At 39.8% G+C, this 23,099-nt stretch overlaps 1 protein-coding gene across 3 annotated transcripts; it reads left to right on the top strand.

The window, feature by feature from the left end:
• On the top strand, positions 1 to 22,891 carry MELK (maternal embryonic leucine zipper kinase). 3 transcript variants are annotated; one of them, XM_040090164.2, is made up of 17 exons: positions 1 to 158; positions 366 to 467; positions 757 to 842; positions 1,269 to 1,385; positions 1,914 to 2,057; positions 3,542 to 3,610; positions 4,710 to 4,802; positions 5,847 to 5,945; positions 8,868 to 8,936; positions 9,456 to 9,554; positions 10,494 to 10,580; positions 11,879 to 12,007; positions 15,322 to 15,547; positions 17,131 to 17,224; positions 17,659 to 17,827; positions 21,370 to 21,473; positions 22,528 to 22,891. In XM_040090164.2, the coding sequence occupies exons 2-17, from the start codon at positions 404 to 406 to the stop codon at positions 22,703 to 22,705; spliced, it is 1,827 nt and encodes a 608-aa protein (XP_039946098.1). In that variant the 5' UTR covers positions 1 to 158; positions 366 to 403; the 3' UTR covers positions 22,706 to 22,891. The 3 variants fall into 3 exon arrangements, with proteins under 3 accessions (XP_039946098.1, XP_039946099.1, XP_039946100.1); XM_040090165.2 differs by having other exon boundaries at positions 1 to 273; XM_040090166.2 differs by lacking the exon at positions 1,914 to 2,057 and having other exon boundaries at positions 22,528 to 22,885.
• Positions 22,892 to 23,099: the final 208 nt, after the last annotated feature.

The raw sequence follows: 23,099 nt of genomic DNA, 5'->3' as shown, positions 1-23,099 counted from the left end.
TGCCCTCCTCTCTCCCCGCCTGCCCGTGCCTTCACGCCCATTCCGGTTTGGCGGCGAGCGGAGATTGGCTTTTCGATCCCGGCGGCCGGAAGCGAGGCATTTGAACGGCAACGGACGCTCTGGGCTGCTTCGCTGTGGGGTCGCTTCCTCGGGACGGGGTAACACACGGGTGGGGGCTTCTGGCGGCAGCACCCCAAGAAACGGGGTGGGACTCGAGGGTCTTCTGGCCGCTGCGACTCGGCCCCCGCTCCTGTCACCGGGCTGCCGTGACCGGTCCGTGGAACAGCAGCCGGTCCCTGGGGGCTGCTGCTGGGTCGCTTCCTGTGCGCGAAGGCATGAGCGCACTCTGCGGTCTCCCCTTGCAGGTGCTGAGAGGAGGTGTCAGTGTCCTGCGTGTTGCAGAATGGCCGGAGATGACTATAAGGAAATTCTCAAGTACTATGAATTACACGGAACAGTCGGTACAGGTGGGCTCAGTCTGTGAATGCAAACAAGTGTGTGTGGTGTGTCCACTCACCTCGATGTTTTTTTGCGAGATTAACTGTTACTTCAGAGTCTGTGGGTCGTGTTTTATCGGTGTATCTTGCGGGGTGCAGCTGTGGAAGTGTAGCTGGAAGGTGGTGGCAGCAATTGCTTCTTCCTCTAGCTATGATACTAACATGCTGTGCATGTGGTATTTGCTTCAGGGAGATTGAGATCAGGGTGAGAAAGCTTGTCACCATGCAGAGCTTTATACATCTCTGTTTCAAATTCTAGGTGGGTTTGCAAAGGTAAAACTTGCACGACATCGTCTCACTGGTGAAAAAGTTGCAATAAAAATCATGGACAAGCTTGCTTTACAGGTAATCCAAAAGATACTTCATAGCTGGTAATGTGCTGTTCCTGTGGAGTTCTCAGGAGTACGGGGTGTGAGCTGTCACCGTGGGCTAGTGGTAGATGCTGTGGACTTGAAAGAATTTTGATGGCACAAATCCTGCGCCCTCATGTGGAGAGGGCAACATTCTCTGACTGTAAAACTGAGGCAGTTACAGCTTTAAATATTAAATAACTAAATAAACTACTGTAAGTCAAACAGAATGCTGATGAGAAGAGTAGCATTGTACATCTGCCCCTTTGGATTTTACTGACCATAGTGTGAGGAGGGCAGGTGAGCAGTGACAGAGCTGGTACTGGTTTGAGTTTGAGTAGTTCTGATGTGCAGACTTATTGTGATGTACAGGCTGTTAAACTACTTGGCAATTTCATACCTCGCTGTTGTGATCTTTCAGGATGATTTGCCTCGTGTTAAATTAGAAATCGATGCCTTGAAGGACTTGAGTCACCAGCATATTTGCCGGTTGTATCATGTGATTGAGACACCCAAGAAAATATTCATGGTTTTAGAGGTAAGGAATGGTGTTTCTGTTATTGCAAAGATCTCTGGGTTTAGCTGTAGCAGTAGATGGTAGCAGAGTCTAAATGAAACAGTCCTTAGAAAATCATCTTAATGATGAGTGTGTCCAAGGTGCTGTAGTTTAAAAATGAAGCTGACAATGTGTTCTATCTCACTGTAAAAGCCACTTTCCTACTGTTTGCAATAACCAAATTGACTTTAATACCCACCTCACACCTCAAAAAAACCAGCAGCAGCAGGATACATGGGACCTGGGAAGTGCCACCGAGTTGTCACGGCTTGGGCAGTTTCTGTCACCTGTGCTGGTAGTGTGATATGGCTGAGGCAAGCATTAGGCAAGAGCTGGGCTCGTGGGCTTGCTGGATCTGTTGCACACTGGCCAGGGTCATGTCTGGGTGCTGCTGGGATTAAGCAGAGGGAAGGAAAGAGAAGAGTGACTTCTTGCTGTTCAGTGCCCTCCCTTTTTCCTGTTTATATTTCATGACTGTATCCCAAATATTTTTTTCCTGCTTTTGTGCAGTACTGTCCTGGAGGAGAGCTGTTTGATTACATAATTTCTAAGGACCACCTTTCTGAGGAGGAAGCTCGCATATTTTTTCGGCAGATTGTTTCAGCAATTGCTTATGTGCACAGTCAGGGATATGCCCACAGGGATCTTAAACCAGTAAGTCTGAACAGTAGTCGAATTTGCACAAATAATAATGAAGATACACTTTTATTTCTCTGAATGGAACCGGTGTGGATTGTCTTCTCCGTTCTCTTATGCTTAGAGCTCTTTAGTTAACATTTGCTGAAAGAGTGTTATTTTGGTTTATTGCTCTGTTCCTCAGCTGAGCTGGATGTAGCTGTGTCTGAAGAAGAGAAACAGAACAGTGCACTCGAGTTGAGAGTGGAGCAGACACAGATTTGATTTTGACTGTTGGTTAGGCATTCTTGCCATCCCCTTTATTCCAGCTTGTACCCAGGAAGAGTTATGGTTCCTCTCTATTGTGCAAACTGTTCTGTTCTGACAAAGGAAAATATGACTCCCACAATGTAAACAAGTGAGGACTGGGCAGGGGGAGGAATGTGCCACAAGACTGATCCTGTGGCTTTGCCATCACCACAAGAGTTAAGCATGGGCTTGGGAATGGAAGCGTTGAGACCATTTCTCCTAGAAGGTTTAGAATTTTGCATGTTCAGAGACCCTGATAACTGAGAAATCAAATTCTTAGGGTACAAGCAGTTTACTAGACAGCTCATTAAATCCTTGTCTCCAAAGAACTTCTCTCCAAGCAAAGCCTTCTATGTCCCTCTTGGAAGGATTTGGATTGTAGCTGGAGACCTGATGGATTCATAGGATTGTGAGATAACTTGGCTGGGAATTACCTTCTAGTGGCTTCTGCTTTTTTCTCCTGTTTAAAACCATGTTAGACCAAACTTCTTCATCCAGTCGCATCTTGGACCTCTCCCTAGTATGTGGCACCATAATGTTGCTGGGAAACCTGTTAAGTTCTTCACTTCCTTTCTTATAAGAAAGGCTTTTTCTTAGTACCAGTCTGAATGTCTCCTGATGCTTGATGACTGTCATCATTCTACCATGTGCTTGTGTGGAGGGGTGGCACTGTCTCTATGCCCCCTTTGTAGGAATTAAAAGGCTGCCATAAGGTCTCCATTGAAGCTTTGTCGCCTACAGGCTGAAAAACCATCTCTTCCTCAGCCTCTCCTCACGGAAAAAATGCTCCAGTCCTCTGGACAGGCTGGTGTCCATCCACGGAGCTTACCTCACTTTGGTGTCTTTCCTGTGCTAGCAGGTGGGGAGAAACTGAATGTGCTGTTCTCCCTGAGGTGAACAGAGGGCAAGTGGCTTCCCCCACTTTGCCATCTCTGCCTCTTTTCACACCATCTGAGATATCACTGACTGTCTTTTCTGGCAGGGCAGACTGCTGCCTCACAGTTTTTGCTTTCTGTCTAGCAGCCCCCTAGGCTTTTCTGAGCACGTAGGAGCTTGCATTACTGGAATATAGGATATATTCATTAGCAACAGGCCAAAATCTCAGGGGAAAGCTTTAGGTAATGGTTGGTGATGGAAAGAAGAACGAAAGAAAACGTGTTTTCTTGGATACCTGGTATTATGTAAGAATTCATTTCCACTTTCTCTTTTACTAGGAAAATTTGCTGATTGACGGGGAACATAATCTGAAGCTGATAGACTTTGGGCTTTGTGCAAAGCCAAAGGTAAGGGCATCAATTGCTCTCAGCTTAATCAGCTACAGCGTGCACATAAAAATTGCAGGTGTGACTTCAGGGTGCAGTGCAGTGCCTTACCCTGAACTGGAGCTGTTGGTGTAGTTGTCCCACTGCTAACTGCTTGGTAGGGCCTTGACAGTGTGAGACACTTTCACATTTTCTGAGCAGAATATCAGTTTTTCTCTTTTTACACTTCACCTTTCATCCCAATATAAGGCACAGGCTGCCTTGTGTGTAGAGTCTCTACACCCACAAAGGCTTTTACTGTAATGCTTATGTTGGTGTCCATTTGCCCTCAATAATTTTCAATGGCATGTGTCATGTTCATAGTATTTGTCTATGTTTGGAGATTGTGGATCTAATCAAATAGATTCCCCTTACCTGTACAAAGCCTCTGGATTCACATGGTTGTACTGAGTTGTTTAACAAGTTTAAAGTCGGTTTCTACATTGCTGCTCTGTTTGTCATCTTCACATATGAGATGGGTGCTGGGAAGAAGGAATTTAATGGGAAGAAGATCTTACTGATCCAAAGTCCTCAGATTGTTTTAGCTGAGTAGAGTTAGAGCACCTTGGAGGAAATTGAGAGTGTTAGACCACCATCTTAGTGGTACAATGTCATCTCACTGTGATCTGCTTAGAACAAAGCCTAGGCTAAGGAACAACATGTTTTTAATAAAGAAGCATTTTAGTGGCTTTTCATGAAGTTATTGCATTAAATATTAGCTATTGATATAAATATCCTACCAGCCTCATGCCCAGTATCTCTTGGACTACTGATTCCCAAGTTCCATCTGTTTTCTTTCTGGTCACAAAGGGAAGTATTTCTATCACAGGAGGAGTTGCAGAAAAGGCTGCTGGGATAACATGCGAAGGAGCAGCTTGGGATCTGAACATTTATATGGTTCTCCTGGTCTTAGACAGGTTTTGCCTGGTGAAGCTGTATATTGTACCAAAGCAAAATGTTAGGTGACTGTTTATACACAGCATTGGAAAATGAAGCTTCTGAGGCCCCTAATATGTTGTTACTAGAAGAACGTTTGTGTTAGAGCCAATGCTTCTTTATCATCAGTTTTGTCTTGTCCTAGGGTGGCCTTGATTACCATCTGAACACCTGCTGTGGAAGCCCAGCTTATGCAGCACCAGAGCTGATTCAGGGCAAAGCATACATTGGCTCAGAGGTAGGTGATACCGTTGTGGGTTAGGGTGTTTTTTTTCCCTGTGCACTATGTATTTAAAGGTGGGATTCAGATATACTCCTTCAGTGTCTTTCTTCAATGTCATGTTGCCTCAGTGGCTCTCAGAAGCAGCGTGACTGAGCAGCCACAGCCTGGAGTAGCTCCTGACCGCAGATTCCGCACTGTTTTCTTCATCTCTGACTAATCCTTCACTGTTCCCAGGTGTTGCTCTATAAAAAGTAACTACTTTCTACCACATTATTCCAAGCAGCAATTTGTTCTGTTAATTACCCAAATCTTGTTGCAAATTTATGTGCAGTCTCAGTATCTTGTGTACTTTGCCTTTGAAATCTTTTATGGAAACTTTCTCTTTGTACTGTGCAGTGTAGTAAAATTAAAGAGAACAAAAACTGTGGCATTTATCTAGCTTAGATTCTATTTATAGAACATTGGGATCTGCTACATGCCCTTGTCAATCCATTCAAAATGCTGCAATTTCAATCTCTTCAAACTTCATGTCTGTGCTGTTGGATGGAGTCAGTCTTTTTTCCTTTACCTCCTTTGCACCACTGACCCTGACCTCTAAGTCTTCCTTTCTTTCTGTTTTCCGCAAAGTCAGTGCTTCTCAAACCTCCTTTATCTTAATGATTGAAGTGGGAGTTGCAATATGAGGCACATTGTCACGTCTGTACAGAGAAGAAACAATGGGGCTTTAAAGCTGATTGTAACTGTACTGACAGCTGTCATAATCAGTAAACTTTTGAGTACAAAATCCCTTCCCTTGATTTCCTTTTTGTCAGTGAAATCCTTATAGGTTGAAAATAATGCAGCAATTTGGCGACCTAAGGAGAAGGGTAATGGTTTGACCAGTGCTCTAGTTTCAGTAAATTGAAAATTGTGTGCTTTCACTTGGACTATAAGAGTTCTATCCAGAGTTAAGGAACTTACTTTCCACAAGTTGCACGTGGGTTTTGGCAAAAGGAGACAATGTGATCAGTCATCAGTCTCTAAGCCATTTTAGACAGATGTCTCACTTTTATTTTTTAGGCAGATATTTGGAGTATGGGAGTACTGCTGTATGCTCTGCTCTGTGGCTTTCTCCCCTTTGATGATGATAATGTCATGGCTGTCTACAGGAAGATCACGGTAGGTATTGATGAATACATGAGGAACAGGGATCACTAAGCATTATGGGAGTTTTTTGCTTTCTAATTTGAGCAAAAAAGGCTTATGTCCTGTATTTTGTTATGCTTTGCTTCTCTCTTGATCAGTATTTTGTAGATATTTCTCTTCCCTCAGCCTGTGCAGTACTCTAGCTTGGTCCTATGAAGCAGTAGAGAAGTGAGTTTCAGGAAAAGCATTTTCTTGCTACTGGGCTGGGCTTCTGTATCTGAGTATTTATCTGTGTTGTCCGTAAAAATTACTAAAAATACTCTTCTTGAATGTCAGCCATTCTCATGTCTAGGAAAAGCAGGATTCTGCATCTGCTATTATACTTTCCTGCTCCAGAATGAGTTGGAAAAGCAGGATTCAGCATTTGCTATTACACTTTCCTCCTCCTTTATTCAAGAGAAGTTGAATAAATAGTAAATAGTTTAATTAAGTCATTGGTTCTTTCCCTGTAATCTCTTCTTGATGTGGCTAAACCGCTATTCTTCCTCATTACACATGCACCTCTGCCAGCCACTTCTGAGCTGCCATAAAAATCTGCCTTGATAAAGCTTCCTCTGAGTGGGACGATGAACAGTATAGAGTAATGGCTTTGTATTCCTCTACCTCATTCTCCTCTTGCCAAGAGTCTGACATGTCTAAAAAAACACCAAAAAACCCTTCTTGAGAGTATTCAAGGACTACTTTGGCAGGGGGCATCTGACCATGGTTTGCACAGGAAATATTTTCAGGGTGCGTAACAATCTGAGCTCTATAAAGCACCAGATTATTTCGTCAAGCAGTGTGGATTTCTAATCTGGAATTCAAGTATGCTTGAGTACCTTGACAGAAGTTCTCTAGGAATCTTAGTGTGAGTTGTTGGAAAGAACTTAAAAAAATAAAAATAAAAAAAATAAAAAAAAAAGGAAAAAGTAAGCCGAGACTATATAATCCAAAGAGATTGTGTAAAGGTGCTAATGTTCGGATGCGATACCATTAAAATTACATGTTTTCCCAAATAATATAGTCATAAAATATCTTGAGTTGAAGACAGCAAAAAGAATCATCAAGTCCAACTCCCTGTTCTTTGCCAGACTATTTAAACTAAACCATATAATTAGGAGTCCAAATAATGCTAGCAAGCACTTACATTTTCTCAGTAAAATTTCTATAAAGTGGAAACAGCTGGGTTGTCAATAAACTTGAGCTGCTTTTCCCTCTCTGCGTGGGGTGTGAACTGTGTTGTCTATCCAGAAGGTCAGTGTACCTTGAGAACATGTTCACTTGTCAGCATGCTGTCATAGGATCACAAAGCCCTTTTTGGGGCTCATTACACCGAGATGCAGAACCTGGTAAATGATCTGTTTAAGGCATTCACTGAGCAGAGAACTCAGATGCAAAATGGAGATCTTAATTAAGAATATCAAAAATGATTCTATGTAGTTATGGAATGTGTTGAAGTGAGCTGAAACAACAAATGGTTTTAAAGCTTAATCTGGGAAGAGTCAAAAACCAGTCATATTGCAGGTGTTAAGACACCTGCTTGCTATTTCCAGTCTGAATTTATTTTAATTTTATGTGGTTGTGAATTGAAAATTATTTCAAATGAGGACACCCACTATTGTGGAATTTAGTTTCATGCATTTTAAATCCTGAAATTTATTGTAATCTCATCTCAAACCTGTTGCTTCAAATCAAATCTGCTGCTTGAATCTAATTAAAATCATATGACTTACATGCAGTGCTAATTCCCAGGAATCTTCCACATCTCTTCATTTATGAATCAGTGGCTTGACTTTTTGACTGAAAAATTAAGCTGTGGTATAACTACTGTAAAAAAAAATATATATTAATTCTGGTATGCCGTTATGCACCTATCAGATATCACAACCTGTTTACCATCCAGTATTGCCCACAGTACAATAGATGAGAATTGCTCTTTATGTCCCATTCCATAGCAATATACTAAAAACAAAATGTAGATTACCTCTTACTCAGTTTCATAGTAAAGCTGTGTTGTAAAACAGCCTACAGAACTATTCCTAAATAACTTACTAGTAGTGTCTGTAAAGACGTACCTGAAAGTCTTTAATCTCTGATGTCAACGGAATACATATTTTCATACTGTGCTTAGAAATGTAGCTGCATATAATACCAACAATTTTGTTATTAAGACATTTCTGTAGAAAGAAAAGTGCCATTACAAAATATAGTTACATCACTTGACAATGACTTTTTACTGATTTTTATTTTTGTCTCAATTTTCATTCATAAATAAATAATTCTTGATGGTGAATTTGGTTTGGTTTCTCGCTACTGTTACACCTCACATCTGGGAGTTGCTTTCAATTTTCTTCTAACCAAAAATTAAAGAAAAACTGCAGTAAATAATTATCTTGGAAAAAAATCTCACTTGCTAGATCTGTAACCTTTTTCCTCTCTACTGTATGAGATTAAAAGTTTAGCATTAGATGCAACTTATTAAAAGAAGAATATCCTAATACTGAGGATGGTGTACTTTTAGTGTCTGAAAGGTAGTGATTTCAGGGAATCTTCACTTTGCAAAGTGCTAATATCAGTCATTCATAATCCAGTATGTTTGCACTTTCAGAACTTCAGTACTAAGTTGATACGATGAACCAAGGCAATGGAGAAAGGAGAAGGTTAGCTGCAAAAGTGGGCAGAGATGGAAGTACCACACAAGCAGAGTGGATGAAAACCACAGCTGGTGATTCAAACACAGCATTTTCTTTACTAATGCTGCTGGGTTTTAGTATTGCCATGACATTTATGCAAGTCATTCTTTAGACTAAGTTCACATCTTCCTGCTGTTCTTTTTTTAATACAAAGTACAGATGTCACTATAGTAGTTTCTTTTGAGGTTCAGCTTTAGTTCTAAATCCTCTTTGTTTTTCACAGAGAGGAAAATACAGTACTCCAAGCTGGCTCTCTCCTAGCAGTACACAGCTCCTTGACCAAATGCTGCAGGTAAAGGTATCGTTTCTGTTCAATAGTTGTATAAAGTACTGTTGAATTGGTTCAAAACATTACATCAATGAAATATACAAAAATATTTGTGTTTAAATAAGAAGTTTAATTCTTACAGATTTTTGAAGAAAAGATTGCCATTGCCTTCAGCTGAACAATCTTTGGGAAACAAAAAGAATTAGCAAAGTTTACATCATTTAACAAAGTCTTTGAACAGCATGCATTTTGTTGTTCTTAATTTGCTATGAAAACAAGAGCTATTTTGTAGTCTAAATATACATTTAGGCTACACCTAAGGAATCTAGGCAATGCTGCATATCTGTGGGAGATCTGTTGTAACTGTAGGTTCTATAGCTGCTCTTCACTGCTAAGATCTTTGAGTGGGAGCATCCTTTTGGTGAAGCTCTGAAACAGTATTGGTTTCTGATTTTGTCCCTAACATTCTGTGTAGAAGATCGATTATTTCTTCACTTTTTCTCCACAATTTAAGTATGACTTTGATTTTTTATGGCCCACCAGGTTGACCCAAAAAAGCGGATTACAGTGCAACACCTGTTAAGTCACCCTTGGCTCATGCAAGGTTTTTCTGATGCTGTTCAGTGGCAAAGTAAATACCCAGTAAGTACTCTGGTCAGATAGATACTAAAGCATTTAAGGTAATATTTGCTGGCTTACTACCATCCTCATAGTGTGTGGTATGAAATTATTTAGATGGTTGTGGTTCTTTTCTGATTCTTTTAGCTGTGAAAATACTATTACTTGCTCATGATTTCTCTTGAGAAGAAATTTCATGTGAGGTTTCATCATATTCTGCAGCTGAATATGCAGAATAACTGAATTCTCATCAAAAAGTGAAATACTTCCACATATTAATGACCAGATCCTTCTCTAGGCTTTTTGATCAGTGCTTTGTTTAATGTGCAAAACAAATATTCTGAAGGATGTGCTAGATGTGCTTATGGTTTATCTTATATGTAGTCCTCAATGAAAATTTAAATAAAAATTCAAATTGCATTGAAATAATATTCATCCTGTCTCTCTGTCACTTGTTTTACTTGTGTGAGAGATGAAGGCAGAATGGAGAGGAAAAAACCCAAAATAATCTGGCTGTCAGCAGAAAGTGCTGAGAAGTTCCTGTATGTCCGATTGCCACCAGATGCCACTGTTGCCCTAGGTAAAGAACAGTTTGATTATGCTTGCAGCATCAGTGCAAGCTGGCTCTGGTAGAGATGAGCATGGCTCGTGGCTTTGGATATTTACAGGCAGATGAAGGCATTGCTTCCATTCTAGTAAAAATCCTACCTTCTTTTTGGTGGCTTATTTGAATATTTAAGGTCTCACCTGTGAGGATCCAGGCTGTGAAGTTGTTGAAGTTGTATGACTTTTTCAGTCTGTTTCCTACAATGTTTAGCTGTAATGCTAAACATTTGAAATACAAGGTCTAAAACCATTGACTGTTGACTCAGCCCACTGGGTTTCACAACAGTGTCACTGTCAGATATGGATTATGGGGCAAGTTGAAAACCTCACACTTCAATATCCATTGTGTTCTTGCAGCTGGGGCATCTTGATGAGGACTGTGTAACGGAGCTTTCTGTGTTTCATGAACAGAGCAGGGAGACTATATTGCAATTAATAACAGAGGTAAGAAGTTTATTACAGTAATTTACAGTAATTAAATACAGTAATAAATAAATTTACTGTGTTATCAGACCAATACTTATATATTCCAAAATATGACATTTTACATACATTTCAGATTTAAGGAGCCTCTGCAGAACCCTAGGATCTGTCTGTAGCTTGTAACTACAAGCTACTAGTTCCGAAGCTCAAATTAATTTATTTCTTTTTCTCTTTTAATTGTGATCTTCGTGTTTCCTAGATCTTACTGTTATTTCCCACTATGGTAAAATCCTCTTGAATCTCTGAAAGTCAGAATAGACTTGTAGAAATTTATCGTTGAACAACAGATACAATTTGGTAGGTTAACTCTTTGCTTTGAAATGGTTCCATAGAGTAGGAAAAGAAAAAAAGATGAAAATATCAGAACAACACCCAGGCAATCTACAAAATACGGAGGCTTTTTGAGTTACTCTTCACAGATTTTAAAAATAGTTGGTAAGTTTAGTCATTTTTTAACTGCAAATGACAAAAGAACTGAATATTTCTAGAAGAATTGTGCAAAATGTTAGCAATAACATTGCAGGCTGTTGAAAAGTCTTAAAGCATGACGTGTACTCCAGCTTTTACCTGAATCTGAAAACTTTTCATTAGAACTGAATCTTTTGCTTCTTTGTACTTGTTAGCAGTGACAGTAGTTCTGGATTTTTTAAAATACTTGGGTTTTCCACATAACTGTAGCAGAAACAGACTGTTAAAATATGTGTGGTACTTACAGCAGATTTGTGGAGTTAATTCTCCTTGTTCTTCAGCTATAGCAAATAATCAAAATAACCTGTCTGCAGAGGGCAAAGTTCCTTCCAAATAAGTTTGGGACATTTGCATAGTCCTTTACTGGAAGACTTCTAATCCCTTATAAATTATTCAAACTAACTGCACTGTGCTGCAAACCCATCAAAAGTGGTGTCTGTGTTCCTCACACACGCAGAGTTGCTGAAAATCATGCAAAAAGTTGGCCTTTAGGAAAAAATGGAAAAGTTACTTCCAAACAATTTATACTCTGGCTGAAGTATTGGAAAAACTGCAGTAGACAGATCTTTACTCCAGCATTTCCATGCTACTTGCAAAGAGCAACCAAAACAGTGCCTTTGTCTTGATCTCATGTAATGCAAATCACTTAAAGTCTTATGTGCAATTAGGGTTGCATATCAGGTAGAAAAACTTGTAGAGACAGAAATACTTAGAAGGGTGAGCTTGACTTGTACTTGAAATGTTTTCAAAGAGGACATTAAAATACTTTTTCTTTCTTCTTGACCCCACAGTGGAAATATGACCACATGTCAGCAACATATCTCTTGCTTCTATCCAAGAAGGCTCGTGGCAAGCGTGTTCGTTTAAGGTTTCCACATCTAACAGAGGATGCCAGTACCATGATGTCGACAGGCCTTGAGGTAAACTTGAGTTCAGCAGGGCAGCACCTTGCTTGAAATCCTGCTCTGCATTGACAAAGCTCTGCCTGGAGAAACATTCTGCTGCTCTAAACATCAGGAAGAGAGCATGAGGCTGAATTTATCTCAGTTGGTTAGGGCATGGTGCTAATAACACTGAGGTGGTTTTGATCCTCGTATGGCCCATTCACTTAAGAGTTGGACTTGGTGATTTTTGAGGGGCCCTTCCAACTCAGAATATTCTGGGTGAAGTACAGACTCAGCCAAAGTCTTGCTTGTTAAAGAGTTCATTCTTCTAATTAACATGATTTAGGAAGCATGGCTGCTTCTATGGATTGGCTTTACTGGAATAACCATCTGGGAGGATTTGATGCATCAAGTGCTGCACAGAATCTCTCCTTGTTAATGGGCTCAAATCCCCTGTTTTCTGGCCTGGGTAATTCCAAATCTTGTTCTGTGATGACTGACTGCACTCTGGTTTTATCTGTTTTTTTTTTTTCCTTGAGGGTTGCATTTGGTAAAGAAAATCTTTTGATTTTCACCTGGGCAGTGTTCTCTGAGATGATGTAGGCATTATGGGCACTAGTGATCAAATAAAAGGGACTATTCCTTTTCTCATTTGTTTCACTTGAGAAAATAATCCTAGAGAGGAAGCTGCATACTTTGAGTAAAGGAAATGTGTTGCTGCTGTTTTTGTGACAATTGGGATTCTGAAGTAGTTTTGTATATTTTAGGGGAATTTCTATTCCTGTAGTTTGGTAGTGGTAGGGCCCTTCTAAACTCCTTGCAGTGTTGTATATAATATGCAGATATATGTGACGTCAGTGATACTAGTCTATTCAATAAATTCTTAAGCATTTGGTGGAGTTGCAGACTTGTATGAGCTGTTCCCCCTTGAGACAAAACATCTGTGAAATGGTCTGATTGTGCTGCTTTCTGTGTTAGAGGCAACCACCCAGAATGAATATCTTTATGTATCTGATTCAGTTGCACATAAATCGTTTCAGTTCACCCATACAGCTTTATTGAGATAGAATTCTAGGATTCTCATCTCAAAGTAACAGATCATGAGTCGTAAGTGTTCCTGAATATGCATAATGTGATTTCTGTGATCATGGTGGGTTAGCCTTCTACACTCTGATGATTAAGGTGGAGGTTCACTAGGTTCATTTGTGCTGAACTGTGAAGCTACTTCATCTCTAGTGAAGTCCATAAATTGGCAAATGCTGCTAATTAACATCTGCATTATGCCTTCCTGGATGATGGTGAAATTCAAATACAGCAGTCCGTTAGTCCTCCTGCAGTGCTCAGAACACGTTTGACTTGCCTGCATGTAGCTATTGGGTGAAACTGAAATTCCTGAAACACCCAGCTAGCAAAGCTCTCTAGCTGGATCTGGTGTAATGTGAAGACAACCCAGCAAACAGAACCTTTTACTTAGCCATTTCTGAATTTGGTTGGCACAAGCTTGTATGTAATGCTGCTTGACTTCAAGCAGTTTGATGTAGAAGCATATTGGAAAATATTCACCTTGCCATGAATTACATCTAGAACACAGTAGCTGAGGTATCCTAATCATGTATTCATGTTTAATGGAATGTGATTTCAACTACAATATCAGGCTCCTAGCATCTTGTAGTTAGTAGCCCTCTGTTAAGGGCTTTTGAGTAAGGTATCATAGAAGCCCTGTAGCTTATCAGACAGCTCTCCGTTCCAGTAGTAATGAGAGATCTGCTCGTTGTGATATCTTTGATCATGGGGCAACAGAAACTTAACCTGAAACTTTAACTGAACATAGGTTACTGAAATGTCATCCATTCCAGCTTTTTAAAACGGTGTCCATTTCAGCCGAAGACTGACAATTTAAAATGACTGTGTACAGTTTCACTGTAATGGTATGAAATAAGTCCTTGGAAAGGGTTTCCTGAATGTAACAAAAGGTGTTAGAGACTATGGATGCTTTGATATATGTCTGCTGGTGTGTGGTGTGAACCATGAAGGTGAGCAACCTTGGCTGAAGTTACAAATGCCTTGATTTAATAACTGACTACTTGGGGGGGGGCGGGGCAGAAGGGGTCCAAATACTAGTTCCAATTAGTGTGGATTAGTGGATTCAGTAGTCATATGGCTTGGATATATGTGTTTACCTTTATCCAGCCCTCTTCTAAACATTACTTCATTCTCCTGGATTCTTTCCAGATTATTACTAGGACTTTTGGTGAAAAGAGGTTGTGGTCCAAGCCTTGACTTCAAAGGTGGCTATTTTTGCTTCTCTTCATGACACCAGTCAAGAAAGATGATTTGGCAGTGGTGCTTTGAGAATAGTTTCACATCTGCTTTTGATACAAATGACAAATCTACAACAACAACATTAAAGTCATACTATAAAACACAGGTTGCTGTCATGGGAACTTCCATTATTAGGAACTTAGAAAAAAATTAGATTTTGACTTTAATGGCAGTCTTTTCTGATGAAATCTTATTTTTAAGTGTGCAGTGGAATCTCAACTGAATATTTCTTTCCAGTCTGAAAAAACTGTGATGTGTGAAGATATGCCAGAGTGCAGAGAAGTGCCATGGGCATTTGTATTCATGGAATTTACAATAAAAATTCTTCTACTGTTTGAAGAATCTCTGTTAGAAAAATATGGTATAAATAGTTATGGAACAAAGCAGGTGTTTTATACAGTGTTCTTAATCCAAAAGATCTTATTTTCATTGTACATAAAAATTATTTGATATGTAAATGCTTGGTAGACCCTAGCCTAGCGGAGTTACAAATGGAGTAAAGAAGTGTTTTTAATATATATCTGAACATTCATTGTGCCTTCCTCTAGCTGTAATTTGACTAAAATTTGAGTTTTGATCATCTATAAAATGAGTAAATAAGGATTTTAAAGCCAACAGGAAAAAAAAAGATGCAACAAAAAAGGTCTCAGACTTAGGCTAGAGCTGGACAAGTCTCTGAAGAAGTGCAACCTCTCTATATTGGACAAGAAAATCAAATGATGCAATTAAAATTTTACAATTAAGCCAAATGGAAATTCCTAGCTTTGATTAGGTGAGCTGGTGAGGAATAGCTTTAAATGTGCAAGCTAAAGAATTAAGAAGAGCTGGGGAAGAAGTGGCAAATTACTTGCAAATACTATGAGCAAGTTGTAGAGGGAATCAGAAGTATTGAAGAGTTTTTAACTATTGATCGATACTCAAGCATTGTATGGGATTTTTAGCCTGCTTCAGAATTTCCTTGTCTGTAATGTTCCTGAATATGATCTGATTACAGCAAAGGATGACTTTTTTCGTTACATCTCTTATAGCATTCGAGGCCTGATGCCCAACTGGAGGAAACAGAATTCACATTGTCAACTCCAGTGACAAGAAAAGTGGCATCAAAGAAGCATAAAAACAAAGAGAATGTTGAGACAGTGTCAGCTTCAGGAGATGAAATACCCTTTGCACTTCCTGCTCCTATGACTCCTTTTGCAAAGAGTCAGATTGAGACGCAGGAACAAGCTGTTCCCCTTAGGGCACCTGCTTTCAAAGGTATGTAGAATGTAACTAATGAAAACTTAGAACATGTACGTTGGTTGGGAATCACTGAAACTCAAATATGAGCACAGTATTTCTTCATCCAATACATCTGTTTCTGGAACGCTTACATTTTTTTGCCCTGTGCACCACCCAGGTTCTTCTAGTACCTCTGATGTAGTGCTGCAAGAGTTTTAACCATCCATTAGGGCATGCTACTTGTGTGTTATTAACAAGAGTAGCTGCTGCTCAAAATTATCATGTGTGAGACCTTTTTGGTACACCCAAAAATGGAGCCAAGCACTGTGTTTTTAAAGCTTGTACCTGGTTCCACTTTTCCATGAAGGTTGAGATTGCAGTTTCCTCAACCCTCTGTTTTTCCTTTGTGACTACCTTGAATAAAAATAAAAGCATACTTTTAGTTAAATCTGCTTTAATTGCTGCTTCTAAGATAAATCTAACTTTTGGATTTCTTATGGCTGCATATCAGCTTTTTCACAGGGGCAGTCCAGTGTGGCAGTGAAAATGCTTCTGTTAACAGCATGTAGGTTTTGCAGCTATGCATTAGACCACAGAAATCTGTCTAAATTATGTCAGCTTTTCTGAGTTACCAGAATTTTCTGTCATCAGCCTGTCTAGTAATGTACATAGCTCATATGTATGTTACCATTTCTTTCAATGATTACCATAAAAGTTTTGGTGTTGATACTGTAAATGCGAACTCTGTCCTCCAAATGCCAAAGGTTCCTTGCAATAGGAGACTCTTTCATTTCAGGTGCTAAGGAGAATTGTTCAGGAACAGTAAGTCTTTGCAGACTGATTCGAAGAATAAGGGATTTTGAACATACTGCTATTTAATGAGCTCATTCATAAAGAATAGCAATACAAAATAATACAAAATACAACAACTAAGATTGTATATGGTAACTTGTAACATCTGTTGTCTGTGTATGTGTAAAAACAGAGATACTATCCAAAATGGGAAATGCAGAAATACTTCTAGCTCATTTATTTAGTGACATTTCTGCAGATTAAAGAAAGCCAATTCTTTGATGCATTGAAAGATCTTTGATTTGAAATAGGAAAAATAGAAAGGAAGTATCCACCAGAAATTTTGAGGTTACTTGTCTGGAGCCAGGTGCAGTTCTGTAGAGAGCTGGCAGACACTGACTTTTTAGACTGTTGTGTGGCATGTACATTGTGTATTAAGCATGACTGTATAAACTTACACCCTTCATATAAGGGAAATGGATCACTGAAGAATACAACTCCGCGATGCAGTGGATTGCTCAGTATTTATTCATGGACCAGTGGCAGAGCAAGAAAGCAATCCTAATCCTCAAATTTCTAGTACTGAACTACAATGGTTACTCTTAATGTTTGACTTGTAGAGCCCTGGGGATATCAGTCACAGTTTTAATTTGCAGAGTAGAGGTAGTATTCAAAAGGTATTTTATAATTCCCAAAATATAGACCTGAGATTGAGGAGGGGGTCTGGTGTTAGAACTAAGTTATTAATAATGAGAAGTCATCACTGAAGAAAAGAAAATCCTTTTATGCAAAGACATACCCGTTTTGGCTTGGACGTTTTCTTTCAGAGAGTCAGTTCACTGCAGTCACCCCAGTGAAGAAACCCACTAACGCAACAAATGCAGATGAATTGGCAGCAGCTGAGATTCTTCCTGAAAGAAGGTAAGTGTCCAGTTATTTGTGTACATTCCTGATTTAGGGCAGGACTACGTTAATCCATGTGGTGCCTGTGAAGCCCTGTTACAACAGCAAGCTGCTGTTCTTATTCTCTTGGTAAAAACCTTTCTAAAACCTCTTTTTACAGTCATTAGAAAACAATGAAGTCAGAGAAAAGTTTTAAAACTATGTAACTCAATATCATCTATTTTTTGTAATGTAGGTGTTTCTTATTGCAGGTCTCCAAAGGACTGCAGTTTCTACATACATCTCTGGATTTAAACTTCAGCAAACTTTCAAACAGAAACTCCTATAATACATTGCGCTTGATTTAATTTTCTTCCTTCAGTCATGTCTTGTAATATTTTAGTGACATCTTTGAAATAATTAGTTTTTTAACGTTGAGGAAAAAATTACAGATTAATTTGTTCATGTAACAGGTGTCTGTCAGTGGAATTAGATCTCAACCTTGCACATGTGGATAGCAGCCAAAAGAAGAGAAAAGCCAAAATATTTGGAAGTCTTGAAAGAGGCCTAGATAAAGTGATCACAATGCTTACACCAAACAAGAAAAAACGATGCACTAGAGACTGTCCAAGGAAACTTAAGGTATGGTTGCTGCAAAAGTCTTACATAAGAACAAGTATTATTATAATATTAAGTAATTATTTTAATTATGTATTAATTTTTATCTTACAGTAATTATGATTGAAAATATCCAGTAGCTTCAGAAATTTTGTGAAATTTTCAGAAAGTTTTGTGAAAGCTTCTGTGACCTGTCTTGTTTGAATGCTACAGGAAAGTGCTCTTAAAATATCACTGATAACAAGACAGTGCTCCACTTACCACATTCAGTTATCTGTTAGTCTGGGTTCAGGCGACAGATCCAGGGAGGAGTTTGGCCATTGCTGCTTATAGCCCCTCTAAACCAAATGTGGAGGAAGCAGCATGGTTTTAAAGGAGCCCTACTAGCCAGCTTTTAGTCATGTTATTTGTACAGAGATCCCTCACTAAAAACCTGACTTCTTTCTGCTGGAGAAAAGGCAGAAAGTGTGCACAGGTTGATGGCCTGTTGTGACAGGCGGCTGAATTACAGCAGGTTGTGCTGAACTGAGGGGCTGAAATGGACGTATTTGTGGCTTCAGAACCATCCACCTACAATGGATACCACTGAGCAGGAGACACCTTGAGCCCTCATGACCCACAGTGCTCCAATTCAGCTTCCACACTCCAATATTCAGACCAAAAACATCTATGATGCTTTAAAGGTTTTGCATGTCCACAGGCAAGGTTACCATAAAAAGAAACATTGAGTACTTGCTGTGGGTGACTCTGTTATAAAGGGCACAGAGACACCCATCTGCTGGCCTGATAAAGAGTTACAAGAAGTTTGCTGCCTGCCAGCTGGGTTCCATGGTGTTGCTGAGAGGGTACCCTAACTTGTCAAGAGCTTGGACAGCTACCTACTGCTATCTGCTACTATATGAGTAACAAATGATGCTGTAAGCCAAACAACAGACAGGATCAAGGAAGAGTATTAACACCTGGTGAGGCAGGTAAAAACATTGGTACCCAAGTCATCTTCTCATAGTTAGAGAAAAGGAGACAACCAGAAGCAAATGTATAGTGCAGGTCAACATCTGGGTTCTTGGCTGGTGCCATTGAGAAGGTTTTGCCTTTTATAACAACAGGTTGTACTTCAATGATTGTAGCCTGTTAAGCAGAGGTGGGATAGATCTGCCTGTCTAAAGCGGGCAAGAGAATCTTTGGCAGCCCCCTAGTGACCATGAGATAATGGAACATGGGATCTGTGTAGTCGAAGCAGAGTGGTAACAGGACTAGAACCCTAAACTTCTAGAGAGTTAACTTCAACTTCTTCAAAGATCTTCTTAGAGGAATTCCATGGGATGGGGGTCAAGAAGAGAAGGGAGTGCAAGAGGGCAGTATTCAGGCATCACTTCCTTTAAGCTCAAATTCAGCATATCGCTGTGATAAACAAGTTAGGCACAGGGAACAGGAAGTCTGCGTGAATGAGCAGGGAGCCTCTAGCAAACCTCAAATGTAAGAAAGAATTTTAGGAGATATGGAAAAAAATGACAGGCCATGTAGGAAGACTAGGAACATTGTCAGAATATGGAGGAATGCAACTAGAAAGGTTAAGGTCCACTTGAAATTGAGCTTGGCAAGGGATATCAATAAAAACAAGAAGGTATTGTACAGGTACCTCAGCAGCAAAAATCAGATTAGGGAATACATGAGGATGCTGTTGAATCAGATGTAATGAAAGACACAGAAGGCAGATTTAGCAAATGCCTTCTTTGCCTCTGTCTTTAAGCTGGGGATCTGGCTGATCCACTTGGAGGCTATGATAGTTATTTATGTGGGAACTTGATAGGCTGGAAAGTTGGGCAGAGAGAAACCTAAGGAGCTTCACCAAGGTCAACTACAGGTCCTGCACCTGGGGAGGAATAAGCCCAAGTACCAGAACAGATTAGGAGTGACCTAAAAGAGACCAGCTCTGTGGAGAAGGACGTAGGGATGCTGGTGGATGACAAGTTGATTATGAACTGACAGACTGTCCTGAGGGCCAGGAGGCCTATTGGGATCCTGGAGTCCATTAGGAAGGGTATGGCCAACAGGTCAGGGAGGGGATCCTGCCCCTCTGCCCTGCCCAGGTGAGGCCATATCTGGAATGCTGTGTTCAGTTCTGGGCTCCAGAGTTCAAGAAAGACAAGGAGTTGCTGTAGAGGGTCCAGGGGAAGCCATAAAGGTGATTAAGAGGCTGGAGCATCTCTTACGGGGAGACGGTGAGGTCTGAGCCTGTTTAGTCTAAAGGAGAGAAGACTGAGAGGGGATCTCTTCAATCCATATAAATACCTCAAAGGGGTGTCAAAGGATGGTGCCAGACTCTTCAGTGGTGCCCAGTGATAGGATGAGGAGCAGTGGCCGTAAAATAAACCACAAGTTCAACATGAGGAAGAACTTTACATTGAGGGTGGCAGTGCACTGACACAGGCTGCCCAGGATGGTCATGGAATTTCTGTCTCTGGAGACATTCCTGTGAAACCTGCTTTAGGGGACCCTGCCTTGGCAAGGGGATTGGATTGCACGATCTCCAGAGTCCCTTTCAACCCTAAGTGATTCTGTATACATCACTCAAATGCAACTTACATACTTCGGAAGTTATAAAAGAAAAAATTTGTGATTGGATCTGTAGACAACATGTTTGAAAAATACAATTGCCATAAAAGAGGGCATGTTTTTTACCGAGGCATAAGCAGTTGTGTAGATGCCTGTGATGTGTCCCTTGAGCTGACTGGCTGCTGGGATACCTAGTACACGCTGAGAGCTGTCTGTAGGTCATGCACATTCATGACAAGATGCTGGGCTACAAACCTGACCAGCTGATCAGGCAGGAGTCTAGACTGTGCAAATAGTCCAGGAACCTGAGCAACTGGAAGCTAGATATTCTTTACATGCCTTTAGCCTCCTGCCTCAGTTTCTCTTGCCTATAGTAGATGCGAAATTCCTGAGGAATGTCTAGAGACAGCAGGTTACAGTATGGCAAGACAGTGTTACAGCAGTTATGTCAGAGAATTGCATACATTTAAATCCATATAAAGACCACGAGAAGCACTCTTCTACTGATTTTGCATCCTCCTCCTATTTTAATTTTCAAGTGTTTTTTCAGTCTTTTCTTCTCTTGGCTGTTTCTGACTTTAGAAGCCAGATAAGACATGTTGGTACGTTACAATAGTCATACGCTTCTTCCCAAGATTTCAGTGCATCTGCTAGTTGTTCAAGAGGTCATTTGGTTCACAAGAGTGTTAAATGAAGTACTAGATGTGGTTAAAACCCCCTGTAACAGTAAATTTAAAAGTAGTAAGTAACCTCTTTTCTTTATACATGAAAAGTTGCATGGTACTATGCCTGTTCCTTGTTTTCAGAAGGACTCTCTCTCAGCTTTATGCCATTTCCCAGCTCTGGACCATACTGCAGGGTGATAGTTTTGGGATGTTGAAGCATTTGTCACCATGATTAGCTGTTCTGAAATTTCCTTAGTGAAAACTTTTTGCAGTGCCTTCAGTTTTAGGAGAGAGGATTTTATTTTTTTATTCCTTGAATTGTTTTAACAAGCTGACTACTTTCAGGCCCACTGTAATATTACCACCACTCATCTGCTGAATCCAGATGAACTGTTGAATGAAATAATCATTGTTCTTTCAAAGAAGCATGTGGAATATGTTCAGAAGGGGTAAGTGTATCAACTTGTATTTATCTAAATGGTTGCTAGCCCAGTCCTTAAAAAGCCAAGTATTTAAACTTAGTTTCTTGACCCCATTGTAAAATAATCTTTATAAAAATTGTACAAAGCACTAAATGGATGTGTGCAATAAAACCTGCCCACACAGTGTAAAATTGTTAAGTGTGTTCTAGCAGAGCTCTTTTCACCAACAGGTATAAGCCAATAGTAGTAGGGTAACGCTTAGGAAAAATTCACATCAGCCTGTCTCATGTGAAATTTTAAATATCAAAAGTTGTTTTATGTATAGTCATATGACCAAATGGGACAATTTTGGAAAATAATGTGGATACCTTTTAACTCTCATTCTTGGCAGTTAAAAGATGTTAACCTTTAGGCAAGAGGTCAGTATACTTTAAAAAGTGTGTAGAAGCCACACACCTTTTTGTGGATTATTTGAATTTGTATTGTTTACTAGCTACACTAAGATACTGATTGGTTAGAGTGGTTCTTACTTTGGTCAAAACTGGAAGACTATTTCCTGAGCTCTCAATGCATGAAATAACCATTGTGCTCACTTTTCAATATGCATTTTCTCAAATTCTTGAGTATTCCAGTGATGGGTATTGGTAGAACATCAGAGTATACATCAGCCTCTGATGCATTTCCAAACTCATGATCTGGAAGGATGCTGGATTGCACAGCAGCACCTGCTCCCATTGTAATCATTCAAACTCTGCATTCAGTTTTTCCTATTTCCACACCAGCTGAGCTGCAACCAACAGAGAGGAGAGTGTTTTTATAGGAAAAAATAGGAACTTAACATCATTCCAGCTCTGAGGATGGGGGCCTTTGGCTAGCAGGGGTTCTTGTGGCAGGGTGCTGCATGTTGGTCCTAGAGCATAATATGGTGCCCAGAAACGACAGTATTTACAAAGCTCAGGTGACTAAATTGTGGACTGTTTTGCAATGTTCTGAACAGCAATGGGATATTTTATTTAAAGCGCTTCCATTGTTTAAAATTCAATAATTCAATAATTATTCTGTTTTCCCTTCTATTTTACAGTTATACCCTGAAATGTCAAACACGGTCAGATTTTGGTAAAGTAACTATGGAGTTTGAGTTAGAAGTATGTCAGCTCACTAAGCCTGAAGCACTGGGTATCCGGCGACAACGGCTTAAAGGTGATGCCTGGGTATACAAGAGGCTGATAGAAGACATCTTATCTAGCTGCCAAGTGTGAGTGGCAGAGTCTTTTATCACGATGTTTTAGAAAAGTCTTTTCAGAGAAGTAATTCTTTCTCACAGTCACAGCTATATGTGAAAAATCTGTCATCTTGAGTTTTTAACCATCCCTCTTTGTACATATTCCTTCTGTATGCTTCCTTTAATATTAGGTTTGTAATAAATGTTGTACGACTGCAACTTTTCTGGAGTGAAATTCTGTAAGCCATTCCCTTACTTACATACTTTTCACATATCTGAGTTTAAAAAGTACTGGTTTTATGTGCTAAAGCTTATTGTGGGATGTCTTCAGTTATCAAGTGCACGGTGCACTGTAATAGTCATTTGCATAATTCTCTTCCTGTCTCTGCTTAAGTAGGATTTATTGAGATCATTAACTAAGTCACAGCTGT

The sequence above is a fragment of the Hirundo rustica genome, chromosome Z (genome assembly GCF_015227805.2).
Source record: "Hirundo rustica isolate bHirRus1 chromosome Z, bHirRus1.pri.v3, whole genome shotgun sequence".
Classification (NCBI taxonomy): Eukaryota; Metazoa; Chordata; class Aves; order Passeriformes; family Hirundinidae; genus Hirundo; species Hirundo rustica.
The sequence above is the reverse complement of the archived record's forward strand: the minus strand, read 5'-3'. Positions and strand labels throughout refer to the sequence as shown.